At 40.9% G+C, this 17,460-nt stretch overlaps 2 protein-coding genes across 2 annotated transcripts in view; one reads left to right on the forward strand and one right to left on the reverse strand.

Annotated features, from left to right (window-relative positions):
• Nucleotides 1-47: 47 nt before the first annotated feature.
• On the forward strand, nt 48-8,927 carry bmp3 (bone morphogenetic protein 3). The gene is made up of 3 exons (XM_080895055.1): nt 48-796; nt 2,089-3,011; nt 5,946-8,927. The coding sequence occupies exons 1-3, from the start codon at nt 520-522 to the stop codon at nt 6,135-6,137; spliced, it is 1,392 nt and encodes a 463-aa protein (XP_080751181.1). The 5' UTR covers nt 48-519; the 3' UTR covers nt 6,138-8,927.
• Nucleotides 8,928-8,965: 38 nt separating this feature from the next.
• Nucleotides 8,966-17,460, reverse strand: part of prkg2 (protein kinase cGMP-dependent 2) — a 37,727-nt gene continuing 29,232 nt past the window's right edge. The window contains exons 13-19 of the mRNA XM_080895054.1: nt 16,881-16,970; nt 16,655-16,796; nt 15,283-15,446; nt 15,008-15,130; nt 14,703-14,765; nt 14,107-14,173; nt 8,966-13,104 (exon numbers count right to left, since the gene is read on the reverse strand). Of these exons, the coding sequence (XP_080751180.1) occupies nt 13,009-13,104; nt 14,107-14,173; nt 14,703-14,765; nt 15,008-15,130; nt 15,283-15,446; nt 16,655-16,796; nt 16,881-16,970 (745 nt within the window). The 3' untranslated portion in view covers nt 8,966-13,008. The remainder of the gene's footprint in view (nt 13,105-14,106; nt 14,174-14,702; nt 14,766-15,007; nt 15,131-15,282; nt 15,447-16,654; nt 16,797-16,880; nt 16,971-17,460) is intronic.

Consider the following 17,460-nt stretch of genomic DNA (forward strand, 5'->3'; position numbering starts at 1 on the left):
CCCCCCCCCTCTCTCTCTGAGGGTGAGCATGTGTACGTGTGTGTGCGCAGTGTGTGTGTGTGTGTGAGAGAAAGGAGAGAGGAATACCCAGCTGGTCCCACAAGCCCTATAATACCAAGCACAACATGCTTTACCTTCAATGAAAGCTGAGACTGAGGGACGGTTGACTGCTGGACCTGAAATCAGCTTAGAGTCGGAGAGGCGCAGTTTTTCTCCTTCTGCTTTCTCACACCTCATCCTGCGCGCCGGAACCTTTTTATCATTATTATTTTTATCTTTTTACTGACTTAATTTACTGACTCAAACACATTTAGACCTGCAACTTATCAAAAGTAGAGACAACTTGGATAACGCATCTTCCTCTCTTGTTGTGACCGGTGTCAAAGGTGATGGTGTCATTTTCTTGCAGAGGACTCAGGTGATGGTATGTGTTTCTGGAGATAGGGGCCACTTTCGGAAACGTGTTAGTTTTTCCACAGCTGTTATTTTTTCGTTTGCTACGTTTCCTTTGCCTCGAACATGGCACTCTACTCTCGATTTGTGATCGTGCTGCTTTACGGATGGAGTTATTTGTGCGTTGGATTGTGCGCGATGCTGAAAACGGACAATATCCCCGAGAGACTAAAGGTGGATTTTACGCATTCGGTGGATAAAAAATACGCGACAAAAGAAGACCGGGATGCGCTTTTACAGGATACGATGACGGAGCACATGCAGATGCTTTACGCGAAGTACAACAGCGCTGGATTTCCCTTCAAGGACGGCAACACTGTTCGTAGTTTCAAAGCGCATTGGGGTACGTATCAAATGTTTTATGTATATTAAGAACACCGACTTCTACCAGCATAGAAGTCAGTGACCGGCATGCCTTTTTGATGTTATATGTTTCCATTTTGCCTCAATCAGCTTGAATCACCTGCATAGTAAAAATGCAAATCGGCACATTTTTTCCATCTATAGATGAAAAACTTAAAGTAGAAAGAACATCTATAATATTGAGTAAGTCTTATTTTATAGAACATAATGTAAAATTCGTTAAGACCGATGCCGTTCATGTGTGCGGAGCTGAAAAAGAAATACACCTGTTGATCCAGTAATGGAAATGTGAACAACCTGTTACGCATTCCTTTTGCCAGTAAGAGTAAAAGATTCGCATCAGATGGTGGCATGCAATTTAACATAGCTTGGCCGCACAACTGTTCACACCTTCAGATTTTACTGTCAGATAGTCTTGATAAATTTTCTCTCGAGCCAGCATCTGGCAGCTGCCCAGACTGCCTGAGCTGTAGCAGCGTTTGAGTTTCCACTGCAGCGAGCGCTAATGTCCTTTCAGCTGGAGCTTTTTTTCCCCTCTTCTTCAGGTTCATTTATAGTAACTTTAATCCAATAAACCCTCAAGTGTTTACACTTCGCTGTGTTATTATCACTCGGACCATGGGGCGACCAGTTGCCACTTAGGGTTAAACTTTGTTAGATTACACTGCCTCCTGTCGCCCGGCTGCTGTATGGTATAGCATTAAAGGGCAGGTTCACCCAAATCACAAACATATTTCACGATTGATCCTCAGAAGAATTTGGCCATGCAGGAGTTTTTGGTTTTTGCTTGAAATTTCTGCTTTTATCCCAAAGCAGTGGAGATATGTGGGAGTTTCTGCTATGCTGTTGCAAGCAATGACATGTTTAAAATGTTAAAGAAACCTTCTAAAGTACTGGTCTGTTTTTCCTTTTTACTGTGACAATTTTCTTTTTGATTGAAGCAATCCTCAAAATGAAAGCCTGTTAAAGCTTGGGTGAATTGTCCTGTGTCCTGCCGATCTTTAAAAATATTTTGTAATTAATGATTTTTTTAATACGTTTTTTAAAATCCCAAAATAATTCTATTGCATTAGGGTGAACAACTGTTTCATGACCTGAGCAAAAAAAGTGCACAACATAAGCCCGATGATGAAAACGCTGGACTAAAAAGAGGAAATACAAACATATAAATTATTATTACTAGCAGTAAAGTTTAGGAAAGGCCATGGTCAGTTTTGAAATGATGTGAACCGTGTTGCACTCTGTTCATGATATTACTCATTATATGCACAGGTACTATAAACAAGAAACAGCTGCAGATTTTCAACCTCACCTCCCTCACCAAATCAGAAGACATCCTGTCAGCTACTCTTCATTATTACATTGGAGACCTTCAGAACAGCACCCAGGGCTGCTCCAGGTCCAAAAGCTGCGCTCGCCATGGTCCCAGGAGGCACAGCCACATCCACATGGTCATCTGGAGCTTTGCATCTGTGGATAACAAGATGAGGACTCTTGGACATTTTCGGATCAATGTGTCCACCCTCTACAGGGACTTCATATCTTGGCAGTGGAAGGACATAACTCGTGTGGTCAACCAGGCCAAACACCACGACGAGCTGCTTATTGGGATTGAAGTGGCTTCACAAGGTTCCCAGCCGTGGAAGAAGCTCCTGTCAGACCGCTCACCCTACATCCTGGTCTATGCCAATGACTCTGCCATTTCAGAGCCTGAAAGTGTGGTAGCTACTCTCCAGAGGCCCCACTCAGTGAGAGGTGAGGGCTCCATTTCACACGGCTTCCATAAAGTGGGACTACAAGAGCAAAACGACACCGAAGGACAGCCGCAGCCCAGACACAGGCGCTCAGTGAATGTTCTCCTACCTTTGCAAAATAATGAACTTCCTGGTCCCGAGTACCCATATGAGACGACCGGCTGGGACGAGACAACTCCCTACGAACCATTTGAAAACAAACAGGCACGCCGGCCGCGTAAAAAGACACGCAAGAATCAGCGGCATAAGATGCCCTTGCTACAGTTTGATGAGCAGACGATTAAAAAGGCGCGAAAGAAGCAGTGGAACGAGCCCAGGAACTGCGCTCGGAGATACCTGAAAGTTGACTTTGCCGACATTGGATGGAGCGAATGGATTATATCGCCCAAGTCGTTTGATGCCTATTATTGCTCAGGGTCCTGCCAGTTCCCCATGCCAAAGGTGAGATTCAAAGCCCGGTAGCGCCACACTATAGTGCTTTTAGACAGTACTAAAGGTGCCAAAGCAAAAAATTAGTGGGTTAGAGAAGGTAAAGCTCAGTACGGTGGCAATTATAGTATTTCTACCAATTAGCTATATGAAGAGGGAAAGCTGATCTTTGGTAGACTTCGTCATTATAGATGGGTCACTTGTGAGAGCTGGTTAAAGATGGAATTTTTTCTTTTTAAAGTGATCACAGCCTAAAATGGTAGCACTAATTCAATACTCTCTAGACAATACATCTGGGAACCTGTTTTTGTTTTTTCACAACTGAAGATTATAAATAAACCAAAAACCAATGGGTTTTTTTGTTAAATTTAGTTTTTGTTCGGTTTTGATATTAATAGTGCAGATAAAAGTTTTATGAAAGCAGTTTAGGCAACTTACAGGTGATCTGCAGGAGCAGAACTCTTTATATCCTCTACATGGGCAAAGAACCAAAGGGTGGTCCGAGGCAATAAAGTATGGCCATTAAAGATGGTGAATAATCTGCTAGCTGATTAAATTGGAGAAAACAAATCAGACCAACTGCTACGTAAGTACAAAAAACAGCGATAGCACATTTATTTCTGTCTGTAATGGAAAATTGTGATAGCTTAGCAAAGCAACATAGTTCTGCAGTATATAGATATTTAAAAAATTTGTAGTTATACATTTTGTGTCAGAGTCACTGACACGTAACCATGGAAGCCGGGTGTCATTCAGTATCGGCCAATGCTAGGCTGCACTGCTAGCCAGACTGCTAATTAACTGAACTTCCTGTCTCTACAGTTCACAGATTTAAAATCTATTTTCATTATGAAAAGAATGGGATTAACAAATGTCTCTTTAACATAGCTACAATAAATATGTGGCTAATGCTTAACCTCATCCGTTATACTGTCTCAGTTTTGAATGTTTAAGTGTTGGTCACCTGGGCTATTTTTCTCTCATTTAAACAACTGGCAATTTTCTAATATTTAAGAGCCACTAGAAACCACTCTCACTGCAATCTTATCATATTTTAAATACTGCAGAAATACGCGTGGTATTTTGCCCTAGATTCATGTGCTGTGTGAGGTTAACGTTAGCAATGCTAGCACCAGCAGCCCATCTTTACAACTTTATCATTTGCAAGTCTCAGAGTGAATTTACTAATGGTTCTGAAAGGATGATGTCTATTTAGTTGCTATAATGAAAAGCAAATAATTTGTCTATCCAAGCAGAATTTGTGGAAGGAAAGAACATTTAACCATCTCCGTACTTGCAGAAATCCTTATGGCCTCCGCTCTGGCTGCCTGACAATAGTGAAGCCCATTAGGTGGTCGTCCCCATACTTTTAAGCTAAAGTTAAATCCAGTAGCTTCTGTTTTTCCAGAGTAACTTTTTTGAAAACCATTTCTTTACATGGTGATTATTAATGATTCCTTATGACGCAGTCCTAAATGACAGTCATGTCTGCATAAGCAAATGATAAGAATAGTTGAAAGTTAGAGCCATCAGTTTCTATACCAGCAGTGTACATTATTGGCTTGGCTTGGCGACCCCTGTAAGAATTGTTTGGCTCTGTAACTAAAGACTGCAGACATTAGTCTTTAACTTTTTTTTTTTTTTTTGCAGTATGGTATACATTATGTAAATAGGACGGGCTACATTCAGATAGCAGTCTCTTTACTGCTTTGCATTAATTTAACATGGGGAAAATCAACCTCAGGGGTCCCTGCTATCTTTCTGTTTTATATAACAGGCAACAGTGGCAAGCCTTATGTCATTGGCTTTGATCTTCAACAGCAGGGTTAAAGTAGTTACAGTAGTTGTGCAGATAGTTCTTCATGCTTTTATCTTCAGATTGTATCTTTGTCTTTAAAGATGCACATCAGATGTAAATCTAGATTTAGCCCAAGCAGTCCTACTATATTAAACCTGCAGTAATAGTGAAGCTACAGATGTCATCTAACATGCTTAGTAAGAAAACCGGCGTCCTCATAAACAGCTGGTTGACCTCCTCATCAAAATTCAATAAAAATGTTATTACCTAAAACAAACCAACAAGTATCTTGAATGAAGTATCTACAGAGGATAACGTTAAGCCTTTACACAGAAGATGGAAATAAGTGAGAGACACAAAAAACATCTGCCTGATGTTAAACATCAACTTCCCTTTTAGCTCGTGGCACCGGTGATAAGATAACCACGCAGGTATTTTAAACATGGCCGGAATGCACGAGCTACATCCACTTAATTCATTAAGTCGGAGTCACAGGTCTTTGTAGTCGGAGGTAATTAGTCCCAGAAGTAGAGCCTAGGGCTTTTAAGGCAGCCGCCTCCCTCTCCTGCAGCTTTTCTGCTCAGCCTGTGCAGAAAACGTTGTCTCGTTTGTCAGGTTGAAGTTTTAGAAGCTTCTAAATAGCCATGATTAAAAGGGTGCACTTTTTTTTCCTGTGGAGTGGTGTGGGAAGACTTCTATCGCTTACTAGTTCCTGTTGAGAATGAAGCAGCTGTGCAGGTGAACTGCTGGGCGTGTAGAACTTAAATTCAGACCCACAGACCCTTCGGCCAATGCTGCATGCTAGTTGCACTGAATAATATTGCTATGCCCTTGACAAATAAGATTATATATGATCTTAAATGGCAAATAGGAAAACTACATGTGCAGAACTTCAGCAACAAGTAAAGTTTGATATTGTTGAATTGGTTATACATTTGGGGACGTTTTGAATGTCTTTTTTCTGCTTTCAAATATGTTCGGTAGAAGGAAAAATAAATGTACGTGTGAATATTTGCTATCACTCTGGGTTTCTGTGACTCTGGAAAACAAGGCCCAGCTTGTTAGAAACATGTCCTGTTGGCTCATCAAAAGTTCATAACTGTTTAACTTTTACTTTAAAATGACATTTATTTGCTCTTTTTTTTAAGGCTCTGAAGCCATCTAACCACGCCACCATCCAGAGCATAGTGCGGGCGGTGGGCGTCATCCCAGGCATCCCCGAGCCGTGCTGTGTCCCCGAGAAAATGTCTTCCCTCAGCATCCTTTTCTTTGACGAGGACAAGAATGTGGTGCTGAAAGTCTACCCCAACATGACAGTAGATTCCTGCGCCTGTAGATAGTTTCTTTTTCCTCCCAGGCCTCATCGCACACACCTCGTGTCATAAAGAGAAGTAAAAAACAAACAAACAAAAAAACCCACATACAGCCATAAAGACGGTCTCTTCTCCTGTTCCTGCAGTCATACACTCACTCAGATACAAATATCAAGTGAATACAACTTCCCTTTTGCACTGGAGGAGAGCACCGCCTGTTGTTCCAGGTGACGATGTGACTGTCAGTGGGAAGAAATGGATCACGTGAGTTATCCTAGTAAAAGTTGTATTTTAAACGTATTTATCATCGCTGCTCAGTTATCAGTTGGGCGACGGCAGGGTGGATGCGATCATAAACCCACTATCAAGGCATACAAACACCAGCTGAGGCATAAAAGAGACAAAAACTGAAGGAAAATATTCACTTTTCAGGAAAAACCAAAAAGATCTTCATTTCAGCTGGTGCCCGTGGAAGGGCGAGGTGGTTGTACTCATCTTTCTCTCCTTCACAGCTTGAAGTTGTCACCTCCAGGCCACCTCTGCTCGCATTTGCATGGTTTTTGTTACTATGTGTAAGTATTTATGTCTGTACTATCACTGTGTTATTCACCATACGAGAATTTATTGTATCATTTTTTGGCTTGGCTGCTATAAAGGGTTATATTAGATTCCAAAGCCAGAATTGTGACGTAGACTTTTAGGTTGCTTTACATATTTATGTTTAACTCTGTTGTTGTACAGAACCAACATTTTTTTTAGAGTTTATTATAGGTGGAAGAGTAAGCTACATTCATATGGTCTCCTCATTAACAGGGACATTCTGAGGCATGTTTTGCTTCTCCAAGAAAATGAAAAAGCTTCATGAGTAAACCTCGTAGGTGAGGCCAGATTAACTTGTTAGCATGAGGCCAGAACTGCAAAAATTAATGCTCAGTGAGAGGCAGCTGAAGGAGAAATATGTTTTTGACATACTCTTCTGTTAGAAACTGATGGAAAGTGTTGCGTGAGGTCTCGGAGGTGGAGGTGGATAAAATTTCTGAAAAAGTAATTTGGCTGCCTTTAAAACCCAGCAGAAGATGGATTTTTGCAGGGGTGCAACTTCTGCTGGGACGTTTTTCTTCTCTGCGAAGCTCCGCTTCAAACTCAGTTACGTTCTGATCCGTTTCATGAAAACACCAGTATTACTGAGGACCAGAAACATGTCGGGCTGCACTGTAGGCATTTGGGGGGAAGAGCTTTAGGACGGGCTGACAGCTTTAAGCCATTCATTCGTACAAATTGGTAGATGGCTTAAAATAAATGAACACTCCAACTATCAGGTCAAAATGAACTTTTTTCAGTGTTAAATTGAGCACAATTTGCAGTAAACTGCCTGCTACCAAACTTAGCAAATTAAGTTTTTATGATTCATTTAAATACTCTCCTCCCAAAATTTTATTCTCACAGGAAAAAATACATATGCAAGTTTTTCTTTTTTACCTGTTTCCCCCCCCAAAAAACTTCTTGAAGGTATAGGATATTGAAAGGTACCGCTACTCTGACTTTTACTTGGATTTCAGTTTCACCTTTGTGCTGTTTTTCAGCTTCAGGAAAAACAGAAAAGTGGTACTTGGTGCAAGCTACTAGCATCAGCTGGGTACAGTGGTGGCAGTAGAAAAAATGAGATGAAGCAAAAACAAGCTGTGCATTATTATGTCCTTTCTGTTATTCACGTTTTGAGCAATATGACCGTCATTATTATTACTATGTATTATTCTACAGAGTGGGTTTTACATAAATCATTAGAGGGTGTGTTATTCGAGTCAGATCAGCTACAAACAACAGGCACACCTGGAGGAGCAGTTAACATGTCGTAACCTTGCCTTGAGTTGTGCGTTATTGTCACAGTTCATAAAACCAAATATTTATTCAGAGCAAGTAGACGTAATTATAGCAGCGTTTTTTTTTTTTCTATACACTTGTACATTGCCTTTGTATATAGCTCACTCTACTACAATGATGCGTCTTTGAGATAGAAGTGCCTTTTTGAATGGGTGGATTTCTGCTTCACAAAAAGTTCGAGTTGATTCATCGTGAAGCTCAAGTCAAAGCAAGCAGCTGAGTATTTTTCTTATGGTACAAAATAGGCTCCAGAGTGAACATAGCGCGTATTCTTTTGTGGAATTTATTCTCAAATGTATTTCAAACCATTTTGATAATCCAGAGACATTTATTTTGTGTCAATACCCGAGGGCAGATTGTGTAACTTTCTATATTTTGTACTGACACGTTTTACAGTTTGTGCTTCCTCGTTTTGTGCCGACACGATTTTTAGAAATGCATGTTATAGAATGAAGTGGCTTCCTCCGTTGGTGCCAGTACAACTTTGCAGATGTGACGACTGCTGACGCGTCACTTTTTGGATCCTTGCTTTTTCTGCATTTGTGACTCAACTTTCCGAGTATGAATCGGCGCAGTCATCTACAGCGCAGCGCATCGACCTTTACTTCACTGTTTCATCTTCTCGTGTAAATGTTGTGCTGTAGGTTAAACAAAGAAATGCCTGTACAATAAGCTTCATAAAATATATTTGTATATGGAAAAGGCCTTTAACATGCATCTATTTATTTTCTCTATGTTGCATATCTTGTAAAGGTGTGGTCTGGGAAAGGGGGGGCCGAAGCTCAGAAATGTCGATGGTCTTTATATCTGCGATGGACATTTGTCACTACTGACTAAAAGTGTGGTGAACTGTTTAAAGGTCTCCCTCCTCTGAGCTCGGACCCTCCTTCCAAAGCATTCAAAGAAATGAATAAAAGTATGCAAGAACAAAATCTATCAAGACTTTTATTGTATTTAATTTTTGTCAACCTTTGGTTATGAAATGCTGTATCCCATTTTAAAACAAAGAAAAATACTTAAAGTTCATGTATTTTCTCCCTCTGTACCTCCTGAAAATAACACAAAATCTGTTTCTGAGGTACAAGTACCAAAATTCAAAGGTATATCTGTATGTACAGGGATGTTTGTGTGCTCCCTTTTTATTAGATTATTTACTTTTTGTTCATATACAGTGTATATATATTTTTTCAGGATCGCGTCAGACAAAGGCAGGTATAGATACAGTGTAGCACATTATGTGTGCTGATTAGCAATCCAGTTAAGTTCAATCACTTTGTCTTCAACCACTTTAAAGTGTTAAAGTCAGCTATTTAGCTGCCTCCCCACATATCTGTTATTACACTATAACATTTGATTAAGAACTTTCGAACATATTCATAAAATTCAAAAGCTTTGCCTGATTTATATTTGGCCAATCGCATAAGGTCATCTTCTCAGTCATCTTCCAGCGTGGCTGCTATTTTTAGATCCCTCCCCGGATGTCCAGTTCTGACAAATTTCACTGTCCGTGCTGCGATTTCTCACCAACCTCAGACTTCTGCTTCCAGCTGACCCAGATTTTGTATCTCGCACTGTCACGGCTGATGAGAGCTGGGTCTGCAGGTACAGCTTAGCAGGTTTTTAGCTGTCCAGTTTGAGTGCAAAGTACACTCGACAGATTTGCTTTTCTAAAAGGTTGAAGCACACCCACTGAAGGGTTGAGGAATCACCATTTTGACGCAGTGGAATAAATCCAGCACATACCAGAGGTACAATTACATAATGGGACTTCCTCTGAGAGAATAGCAGCCACGCTGAAAATGGTCCAAAGTTGCACAACAAGGTGAGAATGGATCAAACTTTTATTGATCCGTTCTCATAACTTTATGATCACACCCCGTGGGCTTGCTGGCCTAAACTGTACTAAGGTAAACATGTAGCAACGTGTGAGAGCTTGTAGATGTAACACAAGAGTGTGAAACATTTTTAAAAGTGAAAACAAAACTTAAAATGTTTTCTACATTTTATCTTACAGGCCCGTGAATTTTGCATCATATTTACCTTCATAAAACTGCACTTTCACTCATGATACATTTCCATTTTTTGTGATGAGAATCTTCTGATTACAATGCAAGACATCATGAGTCATTTAAATAAACCAACAACTTCCACTCTCACGCACAGACCACTAGCTTCATTTGTCAGAGAGAGCTCCGCTGACTGCCATTAACCAAAATGCCTCTGCTTTTACCATCAGATCTGCCTCTGCAGTAATGACAGTAGAATTTGTGAATTCAACGTCTAAATCCACCTCCGGTTTTCCATTGCAGCAACAAGTGGGCCACTGTAGGACGGCCCACATCTCTGAGTGTGATCCAACCACAGGTAAGACCTCTTTAGGGCTGTTGAAAGGAAAAGGAAATATCTGCTGTGGACTAGAACCTCCAGATCAGCCCAAAGGAAATTGGAGTTAATGCCACTTTACTAATAAAATGAAAAAGTTCAAATGTTAAACCGATCTGTTTGAAGGGATTGTGTAAATGCAGTTAAAAAACTCTGTCCTGAAACAGCACTGCTCCTCCAAACTCACACATACATTCACCAATCAGAGGACACATTTACAATATACATGATATTTACAAATTCACTCACCCGTTTTTTTTTTTAAGGTTTATATAAAGGAGCAAGTAGGTTAGATTGTATAAACTGTGTATTTCGGATGCTTGTGCTTTATATCATTGAGTATATACACAGAGACGTGGTACCTCAAATGTTTAAAATGGAAAACACACCAATTTAAACCCCAGGTTCCTCAGAATCACCTCACAGTAAACCCTAAACATATTCTGCTCACTTCGGCCTCTGCTGTTCCTCCTCACATCATCAACGGCTCAAACGTGTCTCCGGCTCAGGAAGCCCACCGCGAGACGCTCACACTTTATGATTCAAGTGGAGAGAAGGTGTTCCTGTCTTTGTTTGTCATCTGTGACAAAAGTGAAGAGGCTGTGAGGATAACACAGTTGGCACAAGGAGCTACAGATGCTTCATGGATGTTTCTGTTGGGGTTCATATCCAGCGTGTGTTGGTTTTCAATGCAGTGTCATCTCCTCAAATTCCCTTTAGCTGTTAGAAATAAAGGCCGCATCGATGTTTCTGAAGTAAAAGAGCAATTAGGGAATTGAAAATAAGAATAGTATGACGTATGGCAAAGAATGCTGAGCTGAATAAACTCTTGGTCCCTCCAAAGCAATCGGTTATGAAGCTCGATGACACCATCCGAGTGTTTCTGGACCATCCATAAAATGTACTGTGCCTGAGGGCAAACTTAAAAAAGCTTGAGCTGTACCCAATAACTTCAGGAAATCAAAAACTACAAACACGGCAGTGAATCATTTCTGTAATTTCTGCATGTCTGTAGTTACTCTAATGTGATGTTAGCACAATAAATTTTGTTTTTACTGTTTTTTGTGGGTATTACCAACTGGAAAGCTACCCTGAAATGCCCACATTGCCACTGGGAGATGTTTTTAAGAAAACAGTGCACGTTCAGGATTGGTTAAAGTGCACGTTCTCTTTCACCAGCTCTAAAATAACTCACAGGGTTACTGTGCTTTACAGAGGGGCTCAAACTTCCACAAGGGGACAGTTACATGGAGGAGTTTATTCCCAGTCACAGTGCTGGCTGTTATCACTTCCCATGTGTTTATATCGCCCTATTGCATGGGATCAACTCTCCTGTAGTTTTGGTTAGTTTCCTGCCCCTCCCTGAGGCTGGTTCTGCTTCTCTACCTCATGTGATCTTTGAGGTTCTCTCCGTAATACTGTAGGGTCTTTAGCTTATAATGTAATGAGTCTTGAGATGACAACTGTTGTGAACTGGGCCTATATAAATAAAAATAAACATTTTAATTGAATATGGGGTGGAGGTGTTTATCCAGCACACCACCCTGGTGCAGCACATATCAGCAGCAGATTATAGAGAAGCTCATTAATGTTTATAATAGCGTTATTATGGACTCCTAGTGTATCCCAATACCCGGTTCCAGGCTGACGGCTTCATAACGAGCTGTTTAACTCTGCAGTGAGCCGATGAAGCCGTTTGTGTGGCATTTTTGTTACCGAGTGTCTGCGGCTGCACGAGGTGTTGAACTGATAATATGGCTTGTGACTCCCAGTTGCTGATGAGTGTACGTCATATAGAAGGTATAGAAAGAATTTTATCCTACTGTGATGCTAACCTTACTTATTCTAACTATGAGAACCTGTTATATTCCACAGTAATACCACAAATTGAGCTAGTTGATTCTGTGCAGCCACAGTAGCCCTGAGTGTCCTCTTAGCCCACTAACATTAGCCAGCTAAGGAGTGTTAACTTACCTGACTTAATGTGATTCAACACAAATATTAGAAATCTTTCTTTTTTGTTGCATAACGGGGCTACATCTGAAGTTTTGTCTGGGTTAACGATTAATACATTAATCCTGTATGTCAAGCTAGGCAGCTTCATGCTAATTAATGTGACACTGAGCACCATTAACCAGAACCTTCTGTTTTGTTGGCATTAATAAAATCCTTTCTGGTAATGTTCTTAATCTGCTTCTGGCAAATGTCTTGGTGGTGGCCCGACTGCTCTGAGGTAAAAGCTTTTGCATTTCACATCCAGTTTTGTTCGAATGTTGAACGCTGACACGGCTGTTGGAGCAGCTTAAAACTGTTCTGAATCGCTTCGATTTTTCTCGACATCTTTGTCAAAAATAGTGTGAAACAGAGAGTAAAAGAAAAGTCAAGCAGTAAACCTTTACACCTTTGAAGGCTTCCATTCAAATGTGCACATGTTGTATGAAGATGCAGGAGCAATACGGGTTTACCTTTTGGTAATATCCCATTTTCAATTATCTGTCAATCTGTGACAATCATAAAGCTGCTAAACCATGGCTGAGGTGATGTAAAGTCACCTGTAAGTCCACTTTTGCTGTTAGATTTTAGTTGTTAATGTGTGCAGTGGAAGGAAAATGTTGGAAAGATGGAGGAGAAGCCCTCAGAAGTCCATGTCCCAACCAGACAGCTCATCAGGAGGACTGTCATCATCTGGAGGGTAGCTGTCGAAGTAACTGTGATCTGTTGGTCCTGTAAGCTATGGAGCAAAGGAAGGAAGAGGAGAGAGAGATGGTTAGCAAAGCATTGAGTTGGTCTGAAATCAAATAGTAACAACTGATGGGGCAACAAAATTCAACATGGCATTTTTAAGGTTAATACAAATTCCCTTTGGGGTTGTGTCAGGAAGGGCAGCTGGAATAAAACTTAAATCAAATGTGGAGCTACTTGCTGTGGTGACCCCTCGTGATAAATCACTACACATGAGCGGGGGACACTGGTTTCCTTTTCCAATGTGGAACAGTATAAAGTGTGCAGGAGGCAGAAAGCATGATGGCCACGTCTTGCTGAGAATTCACCTGACAGTTACCTCCTTTATCCTTATTAAGCCCATTTTTCCACAACAGGAGCTATAAGACATTGGGTGTGCGTTCATAACACACACGTAAGGGTAAGAAGGAAGAAATGCCTGCTGTGGGACAGGTATTTCTGTGCTGGAAGAAAGCTCCTCGGGCTCTACACTGACTGGCTAAAGTCAGATAAGCAACTACAGTAAGATTTTTGGGGAAATCAAGCAATCAGCACTTGCTAGATTAAGAAAAGCAGAACAAATGGAAACTGGATGAAAAATAAATCTGAACTCCATCAAAGTTCCTGAGAGATTTTACAGAGACAGGAGGAGGCTGGAAGAAAGAGCTAGAAGTGAACTAAAGATTGGCAGCGGTGCTGGTGTAAATGAAGTGGTGAATCTGACAAATTGCTCTGGGAGCTGCCTCATCCTGTCTGCTGTAGCTGCTTTTATCTTTTGTCCCGGCCTTCACACTGAAGTGCAGCTCAGACAACAAAAGGAGAGACGGAGACAGCCGAAGTGACGTCGGGACGCTTGACTTTTAAAAAGTCCCGCGATCATTGTTTCAGCCGGCTAATATGCCTACAGGTCTCCTGCACACTTTAAACAGCAAACAGATATTTTGTTCTGAAAGTTTAATCACGCTTCAGTCATGACGTGGAACTACAAGTTACAAGTTTGATCACAGCTTACTTCTCTTTTCAGTGGCGATGGTAACGTCCTTGCCTTCAGCCCCTCCCAGTTGAAGCCATTAAACCACCTTCAGATACATTAGAGAAAACACACATCTGTAAGTGTATTTATCTTCTCACATTTACATATATGAGTTTGACTCTGTCAGAACAAACGCAAAGTAGGAAACGTCCCAATTTAAAGTTTGAACAGTGATTCGAGTGGTTGTTAAATGTCACTTGTTCTGGATCAAGAACTCTTTCTGTACATTTTACTTGGACTTTGACTTCTATTCCTGGCTCAGTATGGAAAATGAGAACTAGGTCAGCATCACGTTTAAGAACAACATATCAATCCCTGCATTATGAGTATATATTGTTTCCTGTAATGCGGTAGCCTCATGCTGTCTTTGTAAAGGAAAAAGGCAAGTGGCAAGTTCAATCATTTGATAAGCCTTGACGATGTTTGCATCCGACTGCTCTTGCACACTGTTCAGTGATTATCTAATTGTAAAGGCTATGAACCACGAGCCTTCATCCATAATGTTCAATCAGTGCTAATTTGTGGAACTAATCTTCCCGCTGAGATCCACAACAAATGAGTCAGTTCCTACTTACCTGTGCTTCTTAATATCAGTTATTCCATTTTTGAGATTACCCAGTCGCTCTGAGGGGTTCCGCCTATAAAACAGATCAAAGTCAGGAAATTAACTCTTCACCAAATTACTGTGCTAGTTCCAAGATGGTTGGGTTATGTTTTCCTGCTCTGTTGTTCAGAGCTTGAAGAAAACTGTTTAATGTACCTGGGTGTCAGGTATACTGAGCACATCAGCCATCATCAGACTCTGTCCTGAAAATCTGAATCGAGAATTTTGTGTCTACTTAAGCTTCAGGTATGTCGGCCTGCGCATGTGAGTGTGTACCTGCATAGCTTGCGTATGAGGTCCTCCGGTCTCTTTGTTATCTTCTTCGGGAAGTCCATCTTCTCAATGCCTCTCAAGATGAAAGTGTACGTCATCATCTGGTCAATTCCTGAGAACGGAGGACTGTGGAGTGAAGAAAAAATCGGCAGATATTCAGCAAGCTTTTAGCAGTACTTTGTGTAAAAATGACTGCAGGTCAGTGGGCAGAGTGAAGTGGATGAGTGAAAGGATGATCTTGCTGCAGATTGGAATCACAGAAGAACGCGTGCTCTAACCTGCCGGTAAGAAGCTCAAACGCCAGGATGCCCAAAGACCAAAAATCCACACTGAAGTTGTGGCCTTTGTTGAGGATGATCTCTGGTGCCACATACTCTGGAGTGCCACAGAAGGTCCAAGTCTTCTGGCCACATCTGATCTTCTTGGCAAAGCCAAAGTCGACCTGGAAAAGGAGAGTTTAGTCTTTAAAGAGATGTTTACTGTCAGCCTGTCAGCATACAAGTATACAGTAATGTTGAAACTTTTAAAAGTCCTCTGGGGAGCCTTTAAGGCTTTTCCACAAAAATACCTGCCTACATTAAAAGCCTTACTCTTTAAGAAACCACTGTGCTGCTTATGTCTGCTTAGATGCCATAAAACATCCTAACGTCTAAGCAGTTTTATCAGACACATGAAAAAGAAACCAATCAACAAAAAATGTGTTATGTGACATGAATTTCTCCCTAATTCATTGTTTTCTTATCCATCCTACTTACTGTATCCATAACTAGCTTGTCATAGCATTTGTTCACTGCCCTGCTGGGTCAGCAGACGTGATGTTCATGTGTAATGAAGCTATAATGTTGTGACGCTGTCAAAGTTTGATTTGCTTTCAGTAAATGTGCCAGTAACCACTAAAACTGTAGTTACAGTGCTCCCCCTTTCTTTTAGTAGCCCTTTTAATTGCTTACTACCAAACTATTTAAACTATACTTCATACTGCATGCACTGGTGCACGTTATTAAGACAGTGGCCAGAAGTCGAACCCAGGACCTTCTTGCTAACCCTTGTGCTACCATGCTCCCATTCTTATATTAGTGAATAATTCACCATATGTCACTAATACATGACATACTCGGCAGAACACTAAACTTGTGACTCAAGCCACAAACCCTAAAAGCACCTGTGAGTCACAGATCAGGGCACGGTAGAGCTCACAGCACCCGCAGAGCAGAGGAATTAGCTGCATCAATTTGCACAGCATTTAAATGGATGACGCAGAACGTGGGTGGAGAAAAAAACAAAGCAAAACGCTCACAGACCTGCCAAATGTCAGGCGCACACACAGGTGTGACCAAAGGAAATGTTTAGTTGTGCCTGACAGACTTTTTTGGTCGCAATTAACTCATTCACTGCAATTGACGTCTATAGCCGTCAATTGCAGTGAATGAGTCAATGGGTTTAACTCATTCACTGCCAATGGCTGGCAGTGAATGAGTTAAGACCAAAACGGTTGCATCCTGGAGTCTGGAAACACACATTTTGATTAAGCCTGATGACTCCAAACTATAAGAAATGCACTGGTCATCAAAGCGGGAGGAACATGCTGACAAGTGTTGTTCTTTCATGGTTCTGAGACAAAATGCGTTTACTTTCTGGAACTAATCTCACCAGTTTGATGTATCCTTCAGAATCCAGAATGAGGTTCTCAGGCTTCAGGTCTCTGTAGAGGACACCTTTCCGGTGGAGGTACTCGAAAGCCTCCGTGACACAGCCAATGCAGAATTTAGCAGCAGATTCATCAAAGCTGCCCCTGAAGACCAAAACCCAAACATCCTATTAAAACCTTTTGCAGCTTTTGTGACAGTGGCTCCAGACAATGGTTGGCATCTCCTACCTGTCCCTGAGCAGACTCCAGACCTCTCCACCCAGACAGGCCTCCAGCAGCATGTACACATATTTGTTATCCTTGAATGTGCGATACAGTCTGGAGAAAATGAAACACAAACAAGTTTAGCTTTAAATACAACAAATGCCATTTTATCATCATTTGAGATCAGCATTAGTCTTTTTATTCCTTTGATTTATTTATGTGGTTGACGCAGTTTCATAAAGAACCCGACAATATTTGAGACTGAAGACAACCAGACGTGCAGCTGGTGAAAGAACCATCAGGGGCAGACAACTGCTAAGACTCTCAGGTCTAAAAGATTTGCACATATTTAACCAAATCACTTTCTGAGTTATAATTCGATACCATCTGGAAAATCTAGTATTTATTCTATTTTGACTCCACTGATATTTTGGTTTTTAAACATGTCATATTTGCTCAATCAGCCATGAAAGTTGAATGAAAATGGCAACAATTTTATATTAAAGTATTCTTTATGCTATATTTACAACAGTATTGTTAAATTCAACTATCACATTCAAAATAATCAGTAGTTGTCATTTACAATGTGAATTTTCTTTTGTTT

Source organism: Rhamphochromis sp. 'chilingali' (assembly GCF_963969265.1).
Source record: "Rhamphochromis sp. 'chilingali' genome assembly, chromosome: 10".
Classification (NCBI taxonomy): Eukaryota; Metazoa; Chordata; class Actinopteri; order Cichliformes; family Cichlidae; genus Rhamphochromis; species Rhamphochromis sp. 'chilingali'.

Bases quoted from the DNA above. Each gene is read 5' to 3' on its own strand.
- bmp3 (XM_080895055.1), top strand. From the start codon at position 520: ATGGCACTCTACTCTCGATTTGTGATCGTGCTGCTTTACGGATGGAGT. The intron at 797-2,088 runs GTACGTATCAAA...TTATATGCACAG, and splicing joins TAGTTTCAAAGCGCATTGGG to GTACTATAAACAAGAAACAG. The intron at 3,012-5,945 runs GTGAGATTCAAA...CTTTTTTTTAAG, and splicing joins GCCAGTTCCCCATGCCAAAG to GCTCTGAAGCCATCTAACCA.